Here is a 21,107-nt window from a genome sequence, read left to right on the forward strand (position 1 = left end):
CTCTCCTCATAGCTATTGCCCTCCATACCAGGCAACATCCTGGTAAATCTCTTCTGCACCCTCTCGAAAGCCTTCACATCCTTCTGGTAGTGTGGCAACCAGAATTGAACACTATACTCCAAGTGTGGCCTAACTAACATGACTTGCCAATTCTTATACTCAATGCCCCGGCCAATGAAGGCAAGCATGCCTTATGCCTTCTTGACTACCTTCTCCACCTGTGTTGCCCCTTTCAGTGACCTGTGGACCTGTACACCTGGATCTCTCTGACTGTCAATACTCTTAAGGGTTCTCCCTGCATATTCTCTACCTGCATTAGACCTTCCAAAATGCATTACCTCACATTTGTCCGGATTAAACTCCATCTGCCATCTCTCCGCTTCAAACGATTTAAATCCTGCTGTATCCTCTGACAGTCCTCATCGCTTTCCGCTATTCCACCACCTTTGTGTCACCTGCAAACTTACTAATCAGACCAGTTACATTTTCCTCCAAGTTATTTATATATACTACAAACAGCAACGGTCCCAGCACTGATTCCTGCGGAATGCCACTAGTCACAGCCCTCCAATTAGAAAAGCACCCTTCCATTGCAACTCTGCCTTCTATGACCTAGCCAGTTCTGTATCCATCTTGCCAGCTCACCCCTGATCCCGTGTGACTTCACCTTTTGTACCAGTCTGCCATGAGGGACCTTGTCAAAGGCCTTACTGAAGTCCATATAGACAACATCCACTGCCCTACCTGCATCAATCATCTTTGTGACCTCCTCGAAAAACTCTATCAAGTTAGTGAGACACGACCTCCCCTTCACAAAACCATGCTGCCTCTCACTAATACGTCCATTTGTATCCAAATGGGAGTAGATCAAGTCTCGAGAATTCTCTCCAGTAATTTCCCTACCACTGACGTACGGCTCACCGGCCTGTAGTTCCCTGGATTATCCTTGCTACCCTTCTTAAACAAAGGAACAACATTGGCTATTCTCCAGTCCTCCGGGACAACACCCGAGGACAGTGAGGATCCAAAGATTTTTGTCAAGGCTTCAGCAATTTCCTCTCTTGCCTCCTTCAGTATTCTGGGGTAGATCCCATCAGGTCCTGGGGACTTATCTACCTTAATATTTTTCAAGACGCCCAACACCTCTCCTTTTTGGATCTCAATGTGACCCAGGCTATCTACACACCCTTCTCCAGACTCAACATCCACCCATTCTTTCTCTTTGGTGAATACTGATGCAAAGTATTCATTTAGTAGCTCACCCATTTCCTCTGGCTCCACACATAGATTCCCTTGCCAATCCTTCAGTGGGCCAACCCTTTCCCTGGCTACCCTCTTGCTTTTTATGTCCGTGTAAAAAGCCGTGGGATTTTCCTTGACCCTATTTGCCAATGACTTTTTGTGACCCCTTTTAGCCCTCCTGACTCCTTGCTTAAGTTCCTTCCTACTTCCCTTGCCATCCATTTTTGTTGGCTTGTGTGCTATCGCCACCTGTTGTCAGCATGCAGGGAGCGTGATTGTCCACTGACCCCCTTCAGTACCATCAGGTCCTGTCATTCAATCAACCCCGTTGTTAACGAGATTCTTTGTACTGATTTTATTTTATTTTTTAAAACCCAGCCATCCAAAGGCAGACTTTGTTCCTTTCAGGTAAAAAGTGGGATTTAAATTTGATTTGCATTTTGAATGTTCAGGGCTGTCTGCTGTGGGTGAGACTGAGAGAATCCCTACAGTGCAGAAGGAGGCCATTCAGCCCATTGAGTCTGCACCGACCCTATCTAGGTCCACGCCCCCACCTATCCGCATAACCCAGTAATCCCATCTAATCTCTGGTTTGGACACAAAGGGCAATTGATCATGGCCAATCCACCTAACCTGCTCAACTTTGGACTGTGGGAGGAAACCCAAGCAGACACAGAGAGAATGTCACCAAAGGCTGGATTCATCCAGGGTCCCTGGCGCTGTGATGCAGCAGTGCTCCACACTTTCAATACTTTCAAGCATGAGTCAGAATCCTGGTAATTGCTGGTAATGTTTCTGTTGCTGTAAAGACAGCAAGAAATGCCGTCAGCCCAGCAGTGAAATAGGATGTTTAAAACATTCTGAGGATACTCGGTGTTACCTCATTTGAATTTATACAGGTGTTATTTTATATTTTGTGATTTATTTTATTTTGCGAGTTATTTCAGCTTGAATGCACAGAGGTGTCCACATGTGGTGCAGCATTTCAACCTGATTGGTTCAGAATTGTCCAATGAACTGAACTTTGACTTTAACATTGATTCATATGGGAGCCCATGATTCACATAAAGTCCTTCACTTAAAGTGTGATTTGCAGGAACGCCAGGACTAAGGACTTGCTGTAATGTTAGGATGAAGTCAAAGTGAGGAAGCCACATGATTTTGGGGGCTGTTTTTCAGGATCCTCTGATATAATGGGCGACCTGTTGGGAGCAAAAGGCAAAGACATTTTGTACATTGGCGACCACATCTTCGGTGACATCCTAAAATCAAAGAAGCGGCAAGGCTGGAGAACGTTCCTGGTTATCCCCGAACTTGCACAAGAGCTGCATGTCTGGACCGACAAGAGCAGTAAGAGAGCAGCAGACTGATGATTATTAACTGTTGTTTACAGCTCCTTAGATGTTTTGTGGGAACCAGATGCCTGGAGGCTTTCCCCCAATCCAGTGTCTGTTACGGTTTTCGTTTATATTGGGCCAGTGAGCCCATTTTGGTGTAAGGGCACTGATCTCCCTCTCACACCTCACCTAGACTGATATTTGGATGCCAAAAGAGCAGTATCTGACGGGTTAGAAAGGTTTGCTGACTGTGTGCCCCTCCCGCACATTCCCTTGCCACGGCAGTCTGTATGTTTTAAGCAAAATTACTTTCCTTTCTTTTCTAGCTTTGTTTGAGGAGCTGCAGAGTTTGGATGTGTTTCTGGCTGAATTGTACAAGTGAGTATCAACAAGATATTGGAGTAATGAGCAAAAAGGGCAGAGTGAGAATGTAATTGAAGCGGATTAATGAAAACTGTTTAATCAGCTCATTAGCTTTGTATTAACTATGAAAATGATTAGTTACATAAAATGATTGCAGGATAGCTGACATTTGATTGGCTTGTGAATGTTAATTAAATGGATACTTTGTTTAGGTTCTTGTCTGAAAGTCATTCCTAGGATTTGTATGGATCATTCTGACTTTTTGCTATTAGAATTTCTTACTCAGAATTATATAATTATATGTTACCTCTTTATCAACTTGCTCATTTTTGTTTGTTCCCTCTGTCAGGCACCTGGATAGCAGCAGTAACGAGCGACCAGATATCAGTGCCATTCAGAGGCGGATCAAGGTGAGACACAAACCATCTACGCTGTTTGTTTCAATAGCAGTTCTCAGATTAGTAAAATGCTTTGAGAGGTAAGCTATGGGTCCATAAATTCCCAAAGACCTGGAGTATAATTTGCATCCTCAATACTTACCCGTAAATAAAGTCTTTTGCGAATGGTACAAGGTCATCAGTCTCACTCTTTCGCTTTAGAACTAGCTCTCTCTCTATCTAGCTAGCTCTCTCTCTCTAGCTAGCGCTCTCTCTCTCTCTCTAGCTAGCTCTCTCTCTCTCTATCTAGCTCTCTCTCTAGCTAGCTCGCTCTAACTAGCTCTCTCTAGCTAGCTCTCTCTCTCTAGCTAGCTCTCTCTCTCTAGCTAGCTCTCTCTCTCTAGCTAGATCGCTCTCTCTAGCTAGCTTGCTCTTGCCAGCTAGCTCGCTCTCTAGCTAGTTCGCTCCCTCTCTAGCTAGCTCTCTCTCTAGCTTGCTCTCTCTCTCTCCCTAGCTTGCTCTCTCTCTCTCCCTAGCTTGCTCTCTCTCTTTCTCGCTAGCTCGCTCTCTAGCTAGCTCACTCTCTCTAGCTAGCTCTCTCTCTCTAGCTAGCTCTCTCTAGCTCGCTCTCTCTCTCTAGCTCGCTCTCTCTCTCTCTAGCTCGCTCTCTCTCTCTCTAGCTCGCTCTCTCTCAAGCTCGCTCTCTCTCTCAAGCTCGCTCTCTCTCAAGCTAGCTCTCTCTAGCTAGCTCACTCTCTCTAGCTAGCTCACTCTCTCTAACTAGCTCTCTCTCTCTCTAGCTAGCTCGCTCTCTCTCTAGCTAGCTCGCTCTCTCTAACTAGCTCTCTAGCTAGCTCTCTCTCTCTCTAGCTAGCTCTCTCTAACTAGCTCTCTCTATCTAGCTCTCTCTAGCTCGCTCTCTCTCTCTAGCTAGCTCTCTCTCTCTCTAGCTAGCTCTCTCTCTCTAGCTAGCTCTCTCGCTCTAGCTAGCTCTCTCTAGCTAGCTCTCTCTAGCTAGCTCGCTCTCTCCAGCTAGCTCTCTCGCTAGCTAGCTCTCTCTAGCTAGCTCGCTCTCGCTAGCTAGCTCACTCTCTAGCTAGCTCGCTCTCTCTCTCTCTCTCTCTAGCTAGCTGTCTCTAGCTAGCTCTCTCTCTCTCTCTAGCTAGCTTTCTCTCAAGCTAGCTCCCTCTAGCTAGCTCTCTCTCTCTAGCTAGCTCTCTCTCTCTCTCTAGCTAGCTCTCTCTCTCTCTCTAGCTAGCTCGCTCTCTCTAGCTATCTCTCTCTCTAGCTAGCTCTCTCTCTAGCTAGCTCTCTCTCTCTAGCTAGCTCTCTCTCTCTAGCTAGCTCTCTCTCTCTCTAGCTAGCTCTCTCTCTCTCTAGCTAGCGCTCTCTCTCTAGCTAGCGCTCTCTCTCTAGCTAGCTCTCTCTCTCTAGCTAGCTCTCTCTAGCTAGCTCTCTCTCTCTCTCTAGCTAGCTCTCTCTAGCTAGCTCTCTCTCTAGCTAGCTCTCTCTCTAGCTAGCTCTCTCTCTAGCTAGCTCTCTCTCTCTCTAGCTAGCTCTCTCTCTCTCTAGCTAGCTCTCTCTCTAGCTAGCTCTCTCTCTCTCTAGCTAGCTCTCTCTCTCTAGCTAGCTCTCTCTCTCTCTAGCTAGCTCTCTCTCTCTCTCTCTAGCTAGCTCTCTCTCTAGCTAGCTCTCTCTCTCTAGCTAGCTCTCTCTAGCTAGCCCTCTCTCTCTCTCTAGCTAGCTCTCTCAGATTTCTGAACATCTGTCTGCGGGCTTCTGTCACTATTCCATATGCACTTATGATGGCTTTTCTCACCTCATTATAATTCCTTGATGCCCTGTTAGCCAGGCAGACACTTCACTCGCTCCAGCTACTAACTTGTTTGAACCAGCAATACCCAAATGGCTTTGACCCACTTCAATTGTTTAGCTACTTTCTTAAATTAGATTAAAATCAAACCTTGGCAGGTCTTCAATATAGTTCAACATATCCCCACCAGAGGCGGGGTTAACCCTTTCTTCAGATTGTCCTCAACTTCAGTCTTTATCGCCACCATTTTAAGCTGATACTGTCTTTGCAGTTCCAGTTTCCGAAGTTCAAATTCTCTCTCTTTTTTCCTTGCTGGCATTGCCACATTCTGTCTTTCATTTTGTTTTGCTGTTGCCAGTCTCTCTCTTTCCTTTTAATGCCAATTCAATATGTCTAATTTCTTTATCCTGTTGCACCAGTTTTATTTGTAATTGAATTTTAGCTAATTCCAATGATTCAGACTGCATCTCTGGCAGCATTTCTAAATTTAAATGCTGAACTATTGCTGTAATTATCTACCTTCCTCTCCTCTACAGGTAACGCTAACTGCAGCCTAACCGGCAAATCCAAACGCTTTGTTTTAAGCATCGTTCGTAAACCACTCCGAGTGATCTCCTCCACACCCAAGAAACTTTTAGCCAATGAAAGAACCATTGTACCAGTCACTCCTTATTTAAACTGACTGAATGCAATACCTGAAAGAAAGCACTAGTTACACCCACCGTCTTTAAATTCAATAATCCCAAATACACTGAGAATTATCCTTTTAATCCTGGTAAAGAGCTTCCAGATTTTTGTTACCAGACCTTAATTTGTATTATGAAAACGGACAAAACCCCAACAATTTTTCTTAATTTGTAAACCTGAGGAAAAGATACTTCCCCGAGGAGTGACTCTACTGACAAATCGGAATCTTTTGTATTAGAACAAACTTTACTATTAGCACATTAACTATATTAACATCACAGAAAATATAGCTTCACAATTAACAGTTAAACAGTTCTTTTAAAGAAACCTGGAAACACTTGAACTACAAACTTATAACTTCTCTATTTCCAATTAAACTAAGCAGGTCAAAAGCCACTGGTAAATCAAGTTAGCGAACACAGGGATACTTGCTGTACTATTGTAGAGATTTCTTGAAAAGACTGGTTGGAGAGAGGGAGAGACCTTTTCAGGGACAGCCTGAAAATACTTCTGTCTTGTCAGGCTGCTGCCCAACCTAGCAGCATTTGGCAAAAACTGCTATGCAACTTAAACTCCTAACAGACTGCCAAACCTATATCAAACTACAGACAGACTTGGCTCCTCCCATCAATTACAACATCATTATCCCATTCCGATCCCATGACCTGTTTACCTAAGTCTGAACACACTGTCCCAAATTGTCTACACTCCAGGGAATGTCCAGCAATAATAAGAAGGGTTCCATTAGGTATCTCTTTGTAAACAAGTACACGGTTGGTATGAATGATTATCTCACTTTTCCGACATCTTAATTATATCTTTTGCAGACACATCGCCTGTCTATATGTTAAACTGGGATTTTAAAAAATATTGCAGGGTGAAGGCTGATTTGTTGAGGTGGTATAATCTCTCTGTTGGCGGGCCGGGTACAGACAGTGAAGATTAACATTTTGCCATGATTCTTGTTTTAGTGCCTGCGGTCTTTATGCCTAAGGCAGTTTTCAATAATAATAATAATTGCTTATTGTCACAAGTAGGCTTCAATGAAGTTACTGTGAAAAGCCCCTAGTCGCCACATTCCGCCGCCTGTTCGGGGAGGCTGGTACGGGAATTGAACCCGCACTGCTGGCCTTGTTCTGCATTACAAATCAAATGTTTAGCCCACTGTGCTAAACCACCCCCTTTGTTAAACCAGTCAAGGAGGTGGATAGGCTGATCTCTTTGTATGTCTGGGCAGGAAAGGTCGATAGGGTAAGGAAGGCGATACTGCAGAGGGGACGGCAGCCGGGGGGGGGGTGTTAGACCTAATGAATTTGATGTATTATTACTGGGCGGCGAATGCATAACATAAGATCTAGGAGCAGGAGTAGGCCATCTGGCCCCTCGAGCCTGCTCCGCCATTCAATGAGATCATGGCTGATCTTTTGTGGACTCAGCTCCACTTTCCGGCCCGAACACCATAACCCTTAATCCCTTTATTCTTCAAAATACTATCTATCTTTATCTTAAAAACATTTAATGAAGGAGCCTCAACTGCTTCACTGGGCAAGGAATTCCATAGATTAGGTTCAGAGAAGATTCGGGGATAGAATCGGAGGTGCTGGCTTTGTGGGTGAGGATGAAATGAAAATGAAAATCCACGAGGAGGCTTCAATGAAGTTACTGTGAAAAGCCCCTAGTCGCCACATTCCGGCGCCTGTTCGGGGAGGCTGGTACGGGAATCGAACCGTGCTGCTGGCCTGCCTTGGTCTGCTTTAAAAGCCAGCGATTTAGCTCAGTGTACTAAACCATGGAGATGGGCTCAAGTAGGGGGTCGGGATTGCTGGTGTTGGAAATGGCTCTTCTCCCGATGGCACTGGGGACGTATTCGGTGAGTCCAGTGGCCACGTTGAGGGTCTGGAGTCAGTTTCGGCAGCATTTTAGACTGGGAGCAGGGTTAGGGGGCGTGGGGGGAGAATGCCGATCAGGGGAAATCATGGGTTTGTGCTGAAAAGGATGGATGTGAGACTCCAGTGAGGGGATTCAGGGAGATGAAGGATCTGTGTTTGGGAGGCGGTTTGCGAGCTTGGAGGAGCTGAATGCGAAGTTTGGGTTGGAGTGGGAGAGCGTTTCCGGTACATGCAGATGCAGTGCTTTGTGAGGAAGCGCGTCCTGACCGCGCCCGCCTCTTGGCTGTTGGGGGGGTGGGGATTGTATTGGTGATTTACGGGGGGATTTTGGAGAAGGATGTCAATGGAGGTGGTTAAGGCTAAGTGGGAGTAAGAGCCCGTTGGGCGGGGGTGCTGGAGGAGGGTCTGTGGTGTGAGCTGCTGTGGCGAGTAAATGCCTTGACTTCCTGTGTGAGACTGGGGCTGATTTGTATTCGGTTTTGTTTATTGTCACGTGTACCGAGATACAGTGAAAAGTATTTTTCTGCGAGCAGAAAAACAGATCATTCAGTACATGGGAAGAAAAGGGAATGAAAGAAAATACATAATAGGGCAACACAAGATATACAATGTAACTACATAAATACCGGCATTGGGAATCAGGTTAGTCCATAAGAGGGTCATTTAGGAGTCTGGTAATAGCGGGGAAGAAGCTGTTTTTGAATCACTTTGTGCGTGTTCTCAGACTTCTGTATCTCTTGCCTGATGGAAGAGGTTGGAAGAGTGAGTAAGCCGAGTGGGAAGGGTCCTTGATTATGCTGCCCGCTTTCCCCAGGCAGCAAGAGGTATAGATGGAGTCAATGGATGGGAGGCAGGTTTGTTTGATGGACTGGGCTGTGTTCACGACTCTCTGAAGTTTCTTGCGGTCTTGGGCCAAGCAGTTGCCATACCATGCTGACAGGCAGCTTGCAATACAGCTGAAGGTAGTGTACAGGACGCACCGTACAAAGTTCAGGATGAGCTGGCTGTTTGAGGGGGTGGAGGATGTATGAGTGGTGTGGGAGGGGCCCTGTGAACCATATTCATGTTTTGGACCTGCCCGAAGATGGAAAGGTTTTTGAGGACGGATTTCAGCACCATTTAGGGGGTTTTACATGTGAATGTGGAGCTCGGTCGCCTAGAACCATATTCGGGGTGTTGGACCGGCCGGAGTTGCAGACAGGGACAGACGTTTTAGATATCGGCTTGCTAATTGCTCCCAGTCGGGTCTTGTTGGGGTGAAGGTCAGATTCTCCACCCTGTGCCTGGCTGGAGGTTTTAGCTGTGGAGACCTTGAAATTTGCTCTAAGGAGGGGTGCGAGTGATGGGTTCTACAATAGTTAGGGTTTATTCATTCTGCATTTTGGAGAGTTTGTTGCCGTTGACTGCTGAGGGAGGGGTTGGGGGGAGTGGGAGGGGGAGGTGCGGGTGGGGGAGTTTCATGTGTTGGGTGGGTTTTGATACTGCTGTAAATTGTAAAAAGTTTGAAAATGTGAAATAATACTTGCTTTTAATTACATTACTGTAACAGATATATATATATATATAATACAATCTCCATAAAAACCTATTCATCTCACACACTGACCTTTCTCCTTCTGACAATCCTCTTGACCTCCTGCTCTCAGCTTGTCGATTTCCTACTCCCTCGTCATTTCCAATGCCCTCTCTCTCTCCCTCTTATCACAAGCTCTTCATTATTATAATAATAATCTTTATTATTGTCACAAGTAGGCTAACATTAACACTGCAATGAAGTTACTGTGAAAAGCCCCTAGTCGCCACATTCCGGCGCCTGTTCAGGTACACAGAGGGAGGATTCAGAATGTCCAATTCGCCAAACAAGCACGTCTTTCGGGACTTGTGGGAGGAAACCGGAGCACCCGGAGGAAACCCACGCAGACACGGGGAGAACGTGCAGACTCCGCATAGGCAGTGGCCCAAGCCGGGAATCGAACCCGGGACCCTGGAGCTGTGAAGCAACAGTGTAAACCACTGTGCTATCCTCAAGATTGTCTTACACTAGTTTATTTTCATAATTTAATTTTGAATGAATTGTTGTTTGAATCTGACTATTTGTCAAGAAATACTCGTTGCCCTGAATGGAATTTTGAGAGATCAATTGGCACGAAGATTGACGAATTTAAGGTTGACTTTCCTGATTATTTTTTCACCCTTGCTGTGTTCTTCTTACTTGTAGAAAGTCACTCACGACATGGACATGTGTTATGGGATGATGGGGAGCTTGTTTCGTAGTGGCTCCCGTCAGACACTCTTTGCCAGTCAGGTGATGCGTTACGCCGATCTGTATGCAGCCTCCTTCATCAATCTCCTGTACTATCCCTTCAGTTACCTCTTCCGAGCTGCCCATGTCTTGGTGAGTACATATGAGATCTGATCAGAAATTTAAACAACTTGGTTTGCTTTTCCCTTGCGACTTGTCCCATTTACAAAACACAGGTTACCTACTGTTCTGATTCAGAATGACGTCTTCCAGTTAGTTTCAGTCCAGGCTTTCAGATGGATGCTAGGTGGTCAGTTCCTTGATACCTAAACTACGATTATGCCCTGTAAAATTTTAGACACAAGAACCCTGGTCAGACTGTCTAAGGGGTAGGCCGTAGCCAACTCACCTTTTCCACCACTACCTTAGCTGTAATTATTCTCAAAGAAATAGCTTTGGGAAATCGGGTGGTCATATCCATGGTGTTAAGAATGTACTGATACCTTGCCTTCGTTTTAGGCAATGTTCCAACGCAATCTACCAATAAACAAATAAATGGTTCTTGAAATACTGATATGGATATTAAAGGCGTGGGTTGAATCCCATGTTGAGGTTTACCTATTACCTGACCAGTTCTACAGAATTGCACAACATCCTTACGCAGCCCTGGCCAGGAAAATGCCTGTTGACTGAGTTTTCCGAATTTCCATATGTCCGGCCATTGGTGTCGGCAAGCTACCTGCAATATTTCCCTACGATATTTGGGCAGTACCACTATCAGATGGACAACCGTCCATTCCTCGTTCGCAGTTCTATGGAGGTATCTCCACTTCCTCATTGGTACTTCGGTGTGAATGTTAGGGGCAGCACGGTAGCATGGTGGTTAGCATAAATGCTTCACAGCTCCAGGGTCCCAGGTGCGATTCCCGGCTGGGTCACTGTCTGTGCGGAGTCTGCACGTCCTCCCCGTGTGTGCGTGGGTTTCCTCCGGGTGCTCCGGTTTCCTCCCACAGTCCAAAGATGTGCGGGTTAGGTGGATTGGCCATGCTAAATTGCCCGTAGCGTCCTAAAAAGTAAGGTTAAAGGAGGTGGGGGGTTGTTGGGTTACGGGTATAGGGTGGATATGTGGGTTTGAGTAGGGTGATCATTGCTCGGCACAACATCGAGGGCCGAAGGGCCTGTTCTGTGCTGTACTGTTCTATGGTAAGAGCTGTCTGGAACCCTCTCAGCTGCCACAGCTGTAAGAGCTGACTGTGCTAATCCATGTATCTCTGGGTCTGTCTCCTGTGCCTCAAATTAATTAAGACCAACCAAACATTTCCTCAGAATTATCCTAAGTCTCGAGGATAGTTTCAGCTACTCTACCATCTGATTGTGGTGTGATCTTAATCCCTGGTGGTGAACACGGTTTAGCCATGGCCCCGGCCACCACACATGATGGAAAGATATCTGGAAACTGTCCCTGTAACTATTCTGTTTCCGTATCTTACCTCGACTCTCCGTAATCATAGATGAAGCTACAATCTTCACTCTGCCAAATTGTTTCCCAAAAGCAAGTCTATCCATTCACAGGTAACTTCTTAGCCGAGAACTGCTGGATCTGACAAATCAAACTTCAATTGTACTTGTGCAATGCAATAGGGATAAAAGCTCCACTTATCCTCTGCACTAATACCTTCTCTTTAATTGAACTCTCTGGAGGGAAAATCAAATCCCTCTCCAGTAAGAGTATGCGTGGCACCTGTGTCCCTCGATAGTTATGGAATTGGCTGCATCATTCAATGAAAATGGTGTGATGTTCCCCTTAGACAAAAACCCTGCATCTTTCAATCATCACAGCTGCTACCACAGCAGTGTTTATCTTGGGTGTCCCAGTTCTAGCTAGAGCTATTCTTCCCTGTAGTATTCTCCACCTTTTTGTTCCCTTTGCAGAATCCTCCTTATGAATCCCAACAAGTCCCATGGGCTTTCCTTGCAACTTCCAACATGCTAAACAAACATGTCCCACTTTATTGCGATGGTAACACCCTGGCCTTGAGTGTCCTCTCCACCCTCAGTAACTTCCAGGACTGAGGAAGAGATCGCGGAGCATTCCCAGCTATTCATTCCCTACCTTGGCTAGTGCCTTCCTTTCACTCTTCTACTTCCTTTCCTTTTCAGAATTATGGGGGTGACCAGAAAAAAGGTTTAAATTAATGGATCAGCTCATAATTGTCGGCCCTTATTGCTGCTTGCTGAGTGGCCTCCACCCTTTTGTCTAACAGTAACTATAATTAAAGAGGCAACAAATACAACTGGATAACTACTATCTAATCTCTAACCCCCCCCTTAACTCGCCCACCCTTTATTTTTATATATATATATATATATATGAAATGAAAATTGCTTATTGTCACGAGTAGGCTTCAATGAAGTTACTGTGAAAAGCCCCTAGTCGCCACATTCCGGCGCCTGTCCGGGGAGGCTGGTACAGGAATCAAACCGTGCTGCTGGCCTGCTTTCAAAGCCAGCGATTTAGCCCAGTGAGCTAAACCAGCCCCGTTTTCAAACCAGTTTTCACTGTAGACTCACAGAAATATCAGGCAGCCAGCATTCGAGAGGGAGAGAGTCGGCTTCTTTTAGGCTCCAGAAGCTTCTGCCTTCAGAGAGGGAGAGCTGCTTCCATCTTGAGGGTCCAATGACTTCTACTGGGTTCTCTCCGAAAAAAACCTCACCTGGCAAGAACCAATCGCTGTCTGTTTATCAGGCAGGATATTGTCCCTGGCCAATCCACTGACAACCAGCCAACCAAGGTGGATGCCATAAAGCAGTGTTCTTCAAACTTTTTTTCCGGGGAACCATTTTTGCCGACCGTCGGGACCCAACCTGGCCGACCTTCGCGACCCACCATTTTCTCTCACCTAGTGTGCTGCTGCCAAAAATGGAGGAAATGGTTTTGGGTCCCTTTGGCCCTCGTACACGCTCCTCCAATGGAACCTGTTGGATGAAGGTGAAGCCTTCCTGTGTCGGAAAGTATGGAGTTTCCATCTGTCCAAAGTTCTGGATATTTTTCCTGTAAATTTTTATCAAATAAACCCCCCCCCCCCGAACTTGTGCAAAAGTAAAAAACTAAAATGAGTAAAATAATTGAATTAAACCCCCCCCCCCGGCACTTGTAAAAAAAATTAAATGAATAACATAAATGAATGAAAACCACTACAGAACCTGTAAACCAAAAAGTTGCAACTGTTTAAAAAAAATAGCGGCCGCACTGCGCATGCGTGCCCGATTATTGTCGCGCATGTGCATTCTCCAAACATGTTTTTAAAAATCGGCCGCATTGCACATACGATGATCAATGCGGCCAAATTGTTTTAACATGTTCACGGCCCCTTGCAACGGGCGTTATTAAAAGCCGGCTGTTGCGCGGGGATTTGCGCGGTCAGGAGCGCCGCAGACAACAGCTCCGCGACCCTCCCGACACCCGCCCGCGGGTCGCGCCCCTGACTTTGAAGAACACTGCCATAAAGTGTGGGTTCATCTGCCTAAACTACAAAACTTTAAAGCACAGTTTGGCGTTGATCTTTGGGTCCTCACTGTCCATGGGGATAGTGGCGAATGTTGTTCCTCTGTTCAAGAAAGGGAATAGGAATGACCCTGGTAATTATAGGCTGGTTAGTCTTACTTCGGTGGTCGGTATGTTAATTGAAAAGGTCCTGAAGGATAGGATTTATGACCATTTGGAAAAATGCAGCTTAATCCGGGATCGTCAACACAGATATGTGAAGGGTATGTCTTGCCTCACAAATTTGAGGAGGTAACTAAGTGTGTAGATGAAGGTAGAGCAGTTGATGACGTATACATGGATTTTAGTAAGGCGTTTGATACGGTTCCCCATGGTCGGCTCAAGATGAAAGTAAGGAGGTGTGGGAGAGAGGGAAATTTGGCCAATTGGATAAGTAACTGGCTATCACATAGAAGACAGAGGGTGGTGGTGGATGGAAAATTTTCAGACTGGAGACTAGTTACCAGCGGTGTACCACAGGGATCAGTGCTGGGTCCTCTGCTATTTGTGATTTTTATCAATGACTTGCAGGAGGGGATTGAAGGGTGGGTCAGTAAATTTGCTGATGACACCAAGGTTGGTGGAGTAGTGGATGAGATGGAGGGCTTTTGTCAGCTGCAAAGAGACATTGATAGGATGCAGAGCTGGGCTGAAAAATGGCAGATGGAGTTTAACCCTGAGAAGTTCGAGGTGATTCATTTTGGTAGGAAAAATTTGAATGCGGATTACAGGGTCAACGGCAGGGTTCTGAGGAATGTGGAGGAACAGAGAGATCTTGAGGTTCATGTCCACAGTTCTCTGAACGTTGCCGTTCAAGTGGATAGAGCCGTGAAGAAGGCCTATAGTGTGTTAGCGTTTATTAACAGGGGGCTTGAGTTTAATTGGGAAAAAATGATTTGGGTACTCTAAATTTAAAAAAAAATGAAATGCAAACCAGAGGTCTCTGTTCAAAGGTTGCTCACACTTCAATCTTTTTTCCTTTTTCTTCCTCCTGACCCAATTTTTGCTTTCTTGTTTGTTTCTTCTATCTTTGCCCTTGGTTTGCACATTGCACTGTACCTGACCTTATTTTTTGTCCCTACCTTTCTATTACACTTTCTCTCCGTGCTTTCTATTTCACTATTTAGATGCATTTATCTCTTCCCTCCTGTGCTCTTGGCTCTGTTCCCTGAACTGTTCTTTGTTCTTCAGATGCCTCATGAGTCCACCGTGGAGCACAGCCATGTTGACATCAATGATGTTGAGTCTCCAATGGCAACTCGCAACCGCTCAACGAGCTCTATGGATATTAAAGACACTGAGTACAAACGACACCATCTGACCCGGTCAGTCAGCGAGATCAAACCCCCAAACCTTTTCCCACAAACTCCACAAGAAATTACGCACTGCCATGATGAAGATGATGATGAAGAAGAGGAGGAGGAGGAGGAGGAGGAGGAAGAGGAAGAATAAAAAGAAAATGAAACTCCCTGATCCTGCCCCTATCCATGGAAGTGAGAAACGGTTTAAAGTATGTAAGATTGAAGATTAGTGATCTGGTTCAGAGTGGAGAGACTATTGTGAAATACTCAACAGATTCCGAGGGACTCTATTTGGCTCAGTCCTGTAAATTTGTGAAACAAATTTTTTTTGTGTGACTTATGCAAATGATTTTAATCACAAATCAGAAGTTGCATTGAATACAAGAAATTATGGACATTGAAGACTGAGCTGAATAAAGTGATACATCTGTGATGGTGTTGGATGTTTCACTAATGATAGTTCTTTGAAAGTGAAGCAATTGCAGAATTCAGCCTGTGATTTCTCAGCTTTTGTCTTAGCACAGCCTGAGAATCTGACAGCACTAGCAACATGCTTCCAGCTCCTCCTAACCTGGGTTTTTCCATCGATCCGTCCTTTGGTTCTGATGTGCTTTACTCTTATATTTTTATTACAGTTTGGGTGCTCGGACCTCAATTCGAGGAATTTATACATTAATTTTCATCAAAGCACAAACTCGATTCTGCTGACCCTGGACTACAGAAGTTGCTGTGGAGGCAGAGTTAGAAAGGGGTTGAAACATGAGGCAATGGTGAGGCTGCCTGTTGTACAAAAAGTGAGTGGGCGGTGGATGCTTGTATGTCTTGTTACCTGAATCTTCAATACAAAGCAACAAGAGTTGTGACGCCTAATTCTTTATGAAATCCCTCACCCAATGTTATTGTTCCTACTTTTTGCAACTTACATTTCCCATTTGGTATCTTGACAGCTCTAGGCTGGATTCTCTGCTGTCGGGATTCTCCGTAATGCCGGCAGCCTGGGGATTTCCCGATGGTTTGGGGCTGCCCACAATGGGAAACCCCATTGGCCAGCTGGCGAGTCGGAGAATCCCGGGAGCACGCTGCAGCAGACATCTGGTGTGGCGGGACAAAGAATCTTGCCCATTATCTCTGAATGAGATGGGAGCTGAATATGAGGAACCAGACTGCAGCTTCCTCTTCAGGGACACTTCCAACAATGGCTTGGTTCAAGGACTGATCAGATGTTGAACTAGCTATTTCTCTTAGTTGAAAAAAAATCATGTTTGATTGGGTTGTAATTGCCCAGGGAGTGTTTGATATGAGCATAAAGTACATTTAATCTGACACCATCCAGGACAAAGTTTGCTTAATTGGTATCCTAGCCACCATCTTAACTACTTAGTCCCTTCACTAGTGCATTATGGCAACAGTAACTCTACTCGATGCACTTTGTAACTCCCCAAGCCTCCTTTAGTAGCAGCTTCCTAACCCATGCCCTCTACCACTTAGGAAAAAAAAGGCAAGTCACCTGGTGGCACAGTGGTTAGCACTGCTGTATCACAGCACCAGGGACCTGGGTTCAATTCCAACCGTGGGTATCTGTGTGGAGTTTGCAGTTTTCTCCACAGTCCAAATATGTGCAGGTTAGGTGGATTGGTCATGATAAATTGTCCCTCAGTGTCCAAGGATGTGTGTGGGTTAAGTGGGTTTGTAGATATGGCAGGAACCTGGTTAAGGTGCTCTTTCAGAGGGTTGGTGCACACGCGATAGGATGAACGTCTTCTTTTGCACTGTAAGGATTCTATGGAAGTTCCCTTCCTTCAATTGCCTGGATGCTTGAACTTCTGGCAAAGCAGCAGTCGAGCAGGAGACTGCTCATTTTAATCAGTCTGATGCGATGTGGAGCAAACTGTTGTTTTAATGATGTTGGGGGATTGAGTGCATAAATGACCAAGAATAGTGACTAGTGGCAGAGTTGGGTTATTTTATATATTTAATATTACTTTCACTTTTAATTGTTTCTTAAAACTAGTGTTTATGAGACAGTATTCATTTTCTTTGGGCGCAGGGCCTGGGGAACATCCCACATTCCCCTTTGTCCGAGTCCAGCTATCCAGTTGATCATGTTCATGCGACATGTGGTTTGGATCATTCCTTCAGCTCAGCTGCCAGCTTTGATTACCTCTGAAATAACCACTTTGCCTGGAAGGTGCAGTGTGAACTCTAGAACAGGCGGTCCTGTTTTCCTTAAGAACCTGAGTATGTTGCCTTATTTCAGTCCACACATTTTCTGCCATTAGTTGGAGATAATTATGTTGTCTCCTGGGGCAAAATTCTTCGACCCCCCGCAGGGTCGGAGAATCGCCCGGGACCGGTGAAAATCCCGCCCCTGCCGTGGCTGGAATTGTCCGCCACCTGGGAATTGGCGGGGGTGGGAATCGCGCCGATCAGCGAGCACCCTGCGGCGATTCTCTGGCCCGAAGACTCGCCGCTGTGGTTTAAACCACCTCTGGTGGTGGCCAGGTGGCCAGGCCCGCGATCGGCGGGCACCATTTTTCTTCCGCCGTGGAAGAGAACCCCCCCTATTGCGCATGTGCTGGTGGGGACGTCAGCAGACAAACCGGCGAATGCCTTTCGGCCAGCCCCAATGCCGGCTGGCGGGCGTCAAAGGCCGTTGGTGCCGGTTTTGGCGCCAACCACTCCGGCACAGAGAATTCCGCCCCTTTGGGGAGGCCCGACGCTGTTGGCGCCACTCCAGGACCCCCCTGCCTCGCCGGGTAGGGGAGAATCCCGCCCAAGATTTCATGTTTTTAAATCTCTGACTGAATAATTTGTTTTGCTACAGTTGGACCTGCTGCCGCCCTTTGTCTGTCTGGAGAGCTTTCAGTTATCCATACATCAATAATTTCATTTGAGCAAAAAATATCTTTATCAATTCGCGGCAGCATCAACGTTTATCAGGCAAGGCAGGTCTTGGCTGGTGAATTTTACAGGTGTGCCAATCCAGGTTTTACCTTACCAATCGCAGATATTGTTACAGAATGTGGCTGGGAAGAAGTAGGCATTTGCTCACTATTGCTTAAAGCCTTGGTAGTAGTGCCAGACAACAGAAGGCGTTTGACCAGCGGTGGAATTCCACCTGAGGAAGGAACTTAATTCCCAACATCAGAATCCTTCACCGCTCCAGTTTACCTGTGTCTGTGCTGTAAATTCACTCAGTCCTGGCAGTATGACTGCTCCGTCTCATTCAGCAAAACATGAGCTTCACTGATTTTTTAAAACTTGGAAAATAGATTTTATGAAAAATAAAGTGTGTACTTGGAATTATTTGGGTGGGGCAGGTGTGGTTTATCCTGAGTTATAGTCCAGGTCCAGCACACACTATAGATGCACAAACTGAGGACTCAATAAAAAACCTTTCTGTTCAACTGTAAAATGTATATTGTTCCTAAATCCTGTTTGTAAAATAAAAGGATGAAACATTGATTGCAATTATTATTAGAAAATGCAAGCAGGATACTCAGTTCTGGAATGAATATCATCAGGTTGGGTGTAAAAGAACTTGTTCTACAACAGCTGTGTGAACTGTCAGCATTTTTCACACGCACTCCTTACCCCTGTAATGCTGGGAGGGTGGAATAGGAGCACGACAGAGCATTGGAAGGTGGGGTGGGGCACATTACCAGGACTTATCCCTCTGCTCAGGAAAGGAGAGAAAGATTGTAGGACTCCTAATCTAGAAACCACATGTGAGAAACAACTTGGTGAGGTAATATATGTATGGTTTGCATAATAACAAAACTAGCAAAACTATAAAACATTATATATTATACATTACATAAATACATGGACAGCAATATTAAAAAAAGATTTTAAGACATTCACTTCAGTTACTGAAGACTCAATAATTTGTTAAGATTTTTGGAAATGGGTGGGGTATTTAGCACTTATTCTCAAACCATAGAGATTTCACAGCCTTAATCTCAACTGTTACCAGAAAATGTTTGGAAAATCAGTCCAGCCGTCATCAACACATTGTATCGATCAGCAGCCAACATAGCAAAGCCTGCAAGCTCCTCACCTGCTCTAAGCACAGCAGGACACGGGTAAGCAAGCGATGCAGCTCCCTGTACCATATCTAGTAAGAGTGACAGGGTACAGGATCATCATTCACTTGCTGCTGTGAAACTGGAGGTCCGACCTACAGTCTGACAGTTAGTTGCAGTAGTAAACGTCACATATAACAGGGTTTAAATGATAGTGTCAGTAACGGACACACTATTAAAAAAAGCAAGGAATTAGTTAGAATTAGAACGAATGTAAACTTATAAAAGCTGTGAAAGATCAGCAAGAAAAAAAAAAATTAAATAAATGGGATTTTGTCTGTTTAATGCTTTTATCCACATAACCAATGACCCTTCACCTCCTGTGCATTCAGCTTCACCTCTTTCTTAACCCCACTGTGTTCTTCCTCCTGATGGGCTGACACTGACTCAAATATGATTTTATCTCTAGACAGCAGTTCACCTTGGGCAGAGCTGGAGGCCGCAGAGGAGTTACTCTTGGTCTCTCGTCTAAAGGTTACTATTAGATCTTGTTGGAGTATCTGGGATACAAACAGAACCAGGAAGCGAGTAGTACATGATAGGAATACACTAAGGGACTGAAATAGCAAAACTGTTTCCAGCATGCAGAGTGGCTCAGACACACAAAAACAAATGGAGGTGAGGCAGTTACCAAACATCACCTACGTTTTGACATGTGCCAGCCCAAAAACTGAATCTCCAATCCTCTACCCTGACTCGCTTTGCTGAGCCTCCAGACCAAGGATCTATTAGACCTGTTGGAGTTTGATGACGATGAATGATTTGTGATATACCGACATAAGTAATTACAAAATAATAATTGACTGAAATAAATTCATTTCAAGTCAGCAGCTTAAGCCCAACCAGTTACAGCTTCATTTTTACAGCTACTCAGTACCTTTCAGCTACTTGCAATTCCTACTCTCTCCACCCCAAAGACCAGCCTGTTTTTGTTATGTGCACCCAAACATAGCCCAGGATTCCCCTTTACCCAGATCCATAGCTTGGCCACCCTGTTAGACGAGGCAGCATTATCACAAATTAGACAGGTTCATGTTCAGTCTTACCACAGGATATTAAAGCTACTAGTCATTCTAAACATCCAATATTTCAGTTCCAGTGAGCACAATTAGTGGTTTTCTTATGGCTCTCGGAGATCTCCACACTTTCACATTTTACGGAGAGATTTTGAAGAAGGTTGAACTACATGGCCGATTCCCTTGTAGAAACAGAGATAATTCGGTTCACTCCAAATGGTTCCTGCTTTTCAAAAAGATAAACATGCATCAGCCAGAAGCACTCCCTCAGCACTGTGCCTCTGACAGTGCGGCACTCCCTCAGTACTGACCCTCTGACAGTGCGGCACTCCCTCAGTACTGACCCTCTGACAGTGCGGCACTCCCTCAGTACTGACCCTCTGACAGTGCGGCACTCCCTCAGTACTGACCCTCTGACAGTGCGGCACTCCCTCAGTACTGACCCTCTGACAGTGCGGCACTCCCTCAGTACTGACCCTCTGACAGAGCGGCACTCCCTCAGTACTGACCCTCTGACAGTGCGGCACTCCCTCAGTACTGACCCTCTGACAGTGCAGCGCTCCCTCAGCACTGTGCCTCTGACAGAGCGGCACTCCCTCAGTACTGACCCTCTGACAGTGCGGCACTCCTTCAGTACTGACCCTCTGACAGTGCGGCATTCCCTCAGTACTGACCCTCCCACAGTGCAGCACTCCCTCAGTACTGACCCTCCCACAGTGCGGCACTCCCTCAGTACTGACCTTCTGACAGTGCGGCACTCCCTCAGTACTGACCCTCTGACAGTGCAGCACTCCCTCAGTACTGACCCTCTGACAGTGCAGCACTCCCTCAGTACTGACCCTCTGACAGTGCGGCACTCCCTCAGCACTGACCCTCTGACAGTGCAGCACTCCCTCAGTACTGACCCTCTGACAGTGCGGCACTCCCTCAGTACTGTGCCTCTGACAGTGCGGCACCCCCTCAGCACTGTGCCTACAACAGTGCGGCACTCACTCAGCACTGTGCCTACAACAGTGCGGCACTCCCTCACCATTGTGCCTCTGACAGTACGGCGCTCCCTCCGCACTGTGCCTCAGAGTGGCACTCCCTCACCAATGCTCTGGATTGTTAAATTTTAATATGTAATCATTTAGGAAGTTTAATATTTTGCTCCAATATGAACATGAACATACAGTGGAGAAGGCGGCTATTCGGCCCATCGAGTCTGCACC

At 45.8% G+C, this 21,107-nt stretch overlaps 2 protein-coding genes across 7 annotated transcripts in view; one reads left to right on the forward strand and one right to left on the reverse strand.

Moving 5' to 3' along the window:
- Positions 1 to 18,258, forward strand: part of LOC119950933 (cytosolic purine 5'-nucleotidase) — a 108,258-nt gene extending 90,000 nt beyond the window's left edge. For all 6 annotated transcript variants that reach the window (XM_038773916.1, XM_038773917.1, XM_038773915.1 and 3 more), the window contains 5 exons: positions 2,422 to 2,592; positions 2,906 to 2,957; positions 3,292 to 3,352; positions 9,927 to 10,103; positions 14,686 to 18,258. In XM_038773916.1, the coding sequence (XP_038629844.1) occupies positions 2,422 to 2,592; positions 2,906 to 2,957; positions 3,292 to 3,352; positions 9,927 to 10,103; positions 14,686 to 14,946 (722 nt within the window). In that variant the 3' untranslated portion in view covers positions 14,947 to 18,258. The remainder of the gene's footprint in view (positions 1 to 2,421; positions 2,593 to 2,905; positions 2,958 to 3,291; positions 3,353 to 9,926; positions 10,104 to 14,685) is intronic.
- Positions 17,992 to 21,107, reverse strand: part of arhgap19 (Rho GTPase activating protein 19) — a gene marked incomplete at its 5' end in the record, with an annotated part of 31,399 nt that continues 28,283 nt past the window's right edge. Inside the window, one exon of the mRNA XM_038822190.1 lies at positions 17,992 to 20,119. Within this exon, the coding sequence (XP_038678118.1) occupies positions 20,063 to 20,119 (57 nt within the window). The remainder of the gene's footprint in view (positions 20,120 to 21,107) is intronic.

This window comes from Scyliorhinus canicula, chromosome 16 (assembly GCF_902713615.1).
Source record: "Scyliorhinus canicula chromosome 16, sScyCan1.1, whole genome shotgun sequence".
Classification (NCBI taxonomy): Eukaryota; Metazoa; Chordata; class Chondrichthyes; order Carcharhiniformes; family Scyliorhinidae; genus Scyliorhinus; species Scyliorhinus canicula.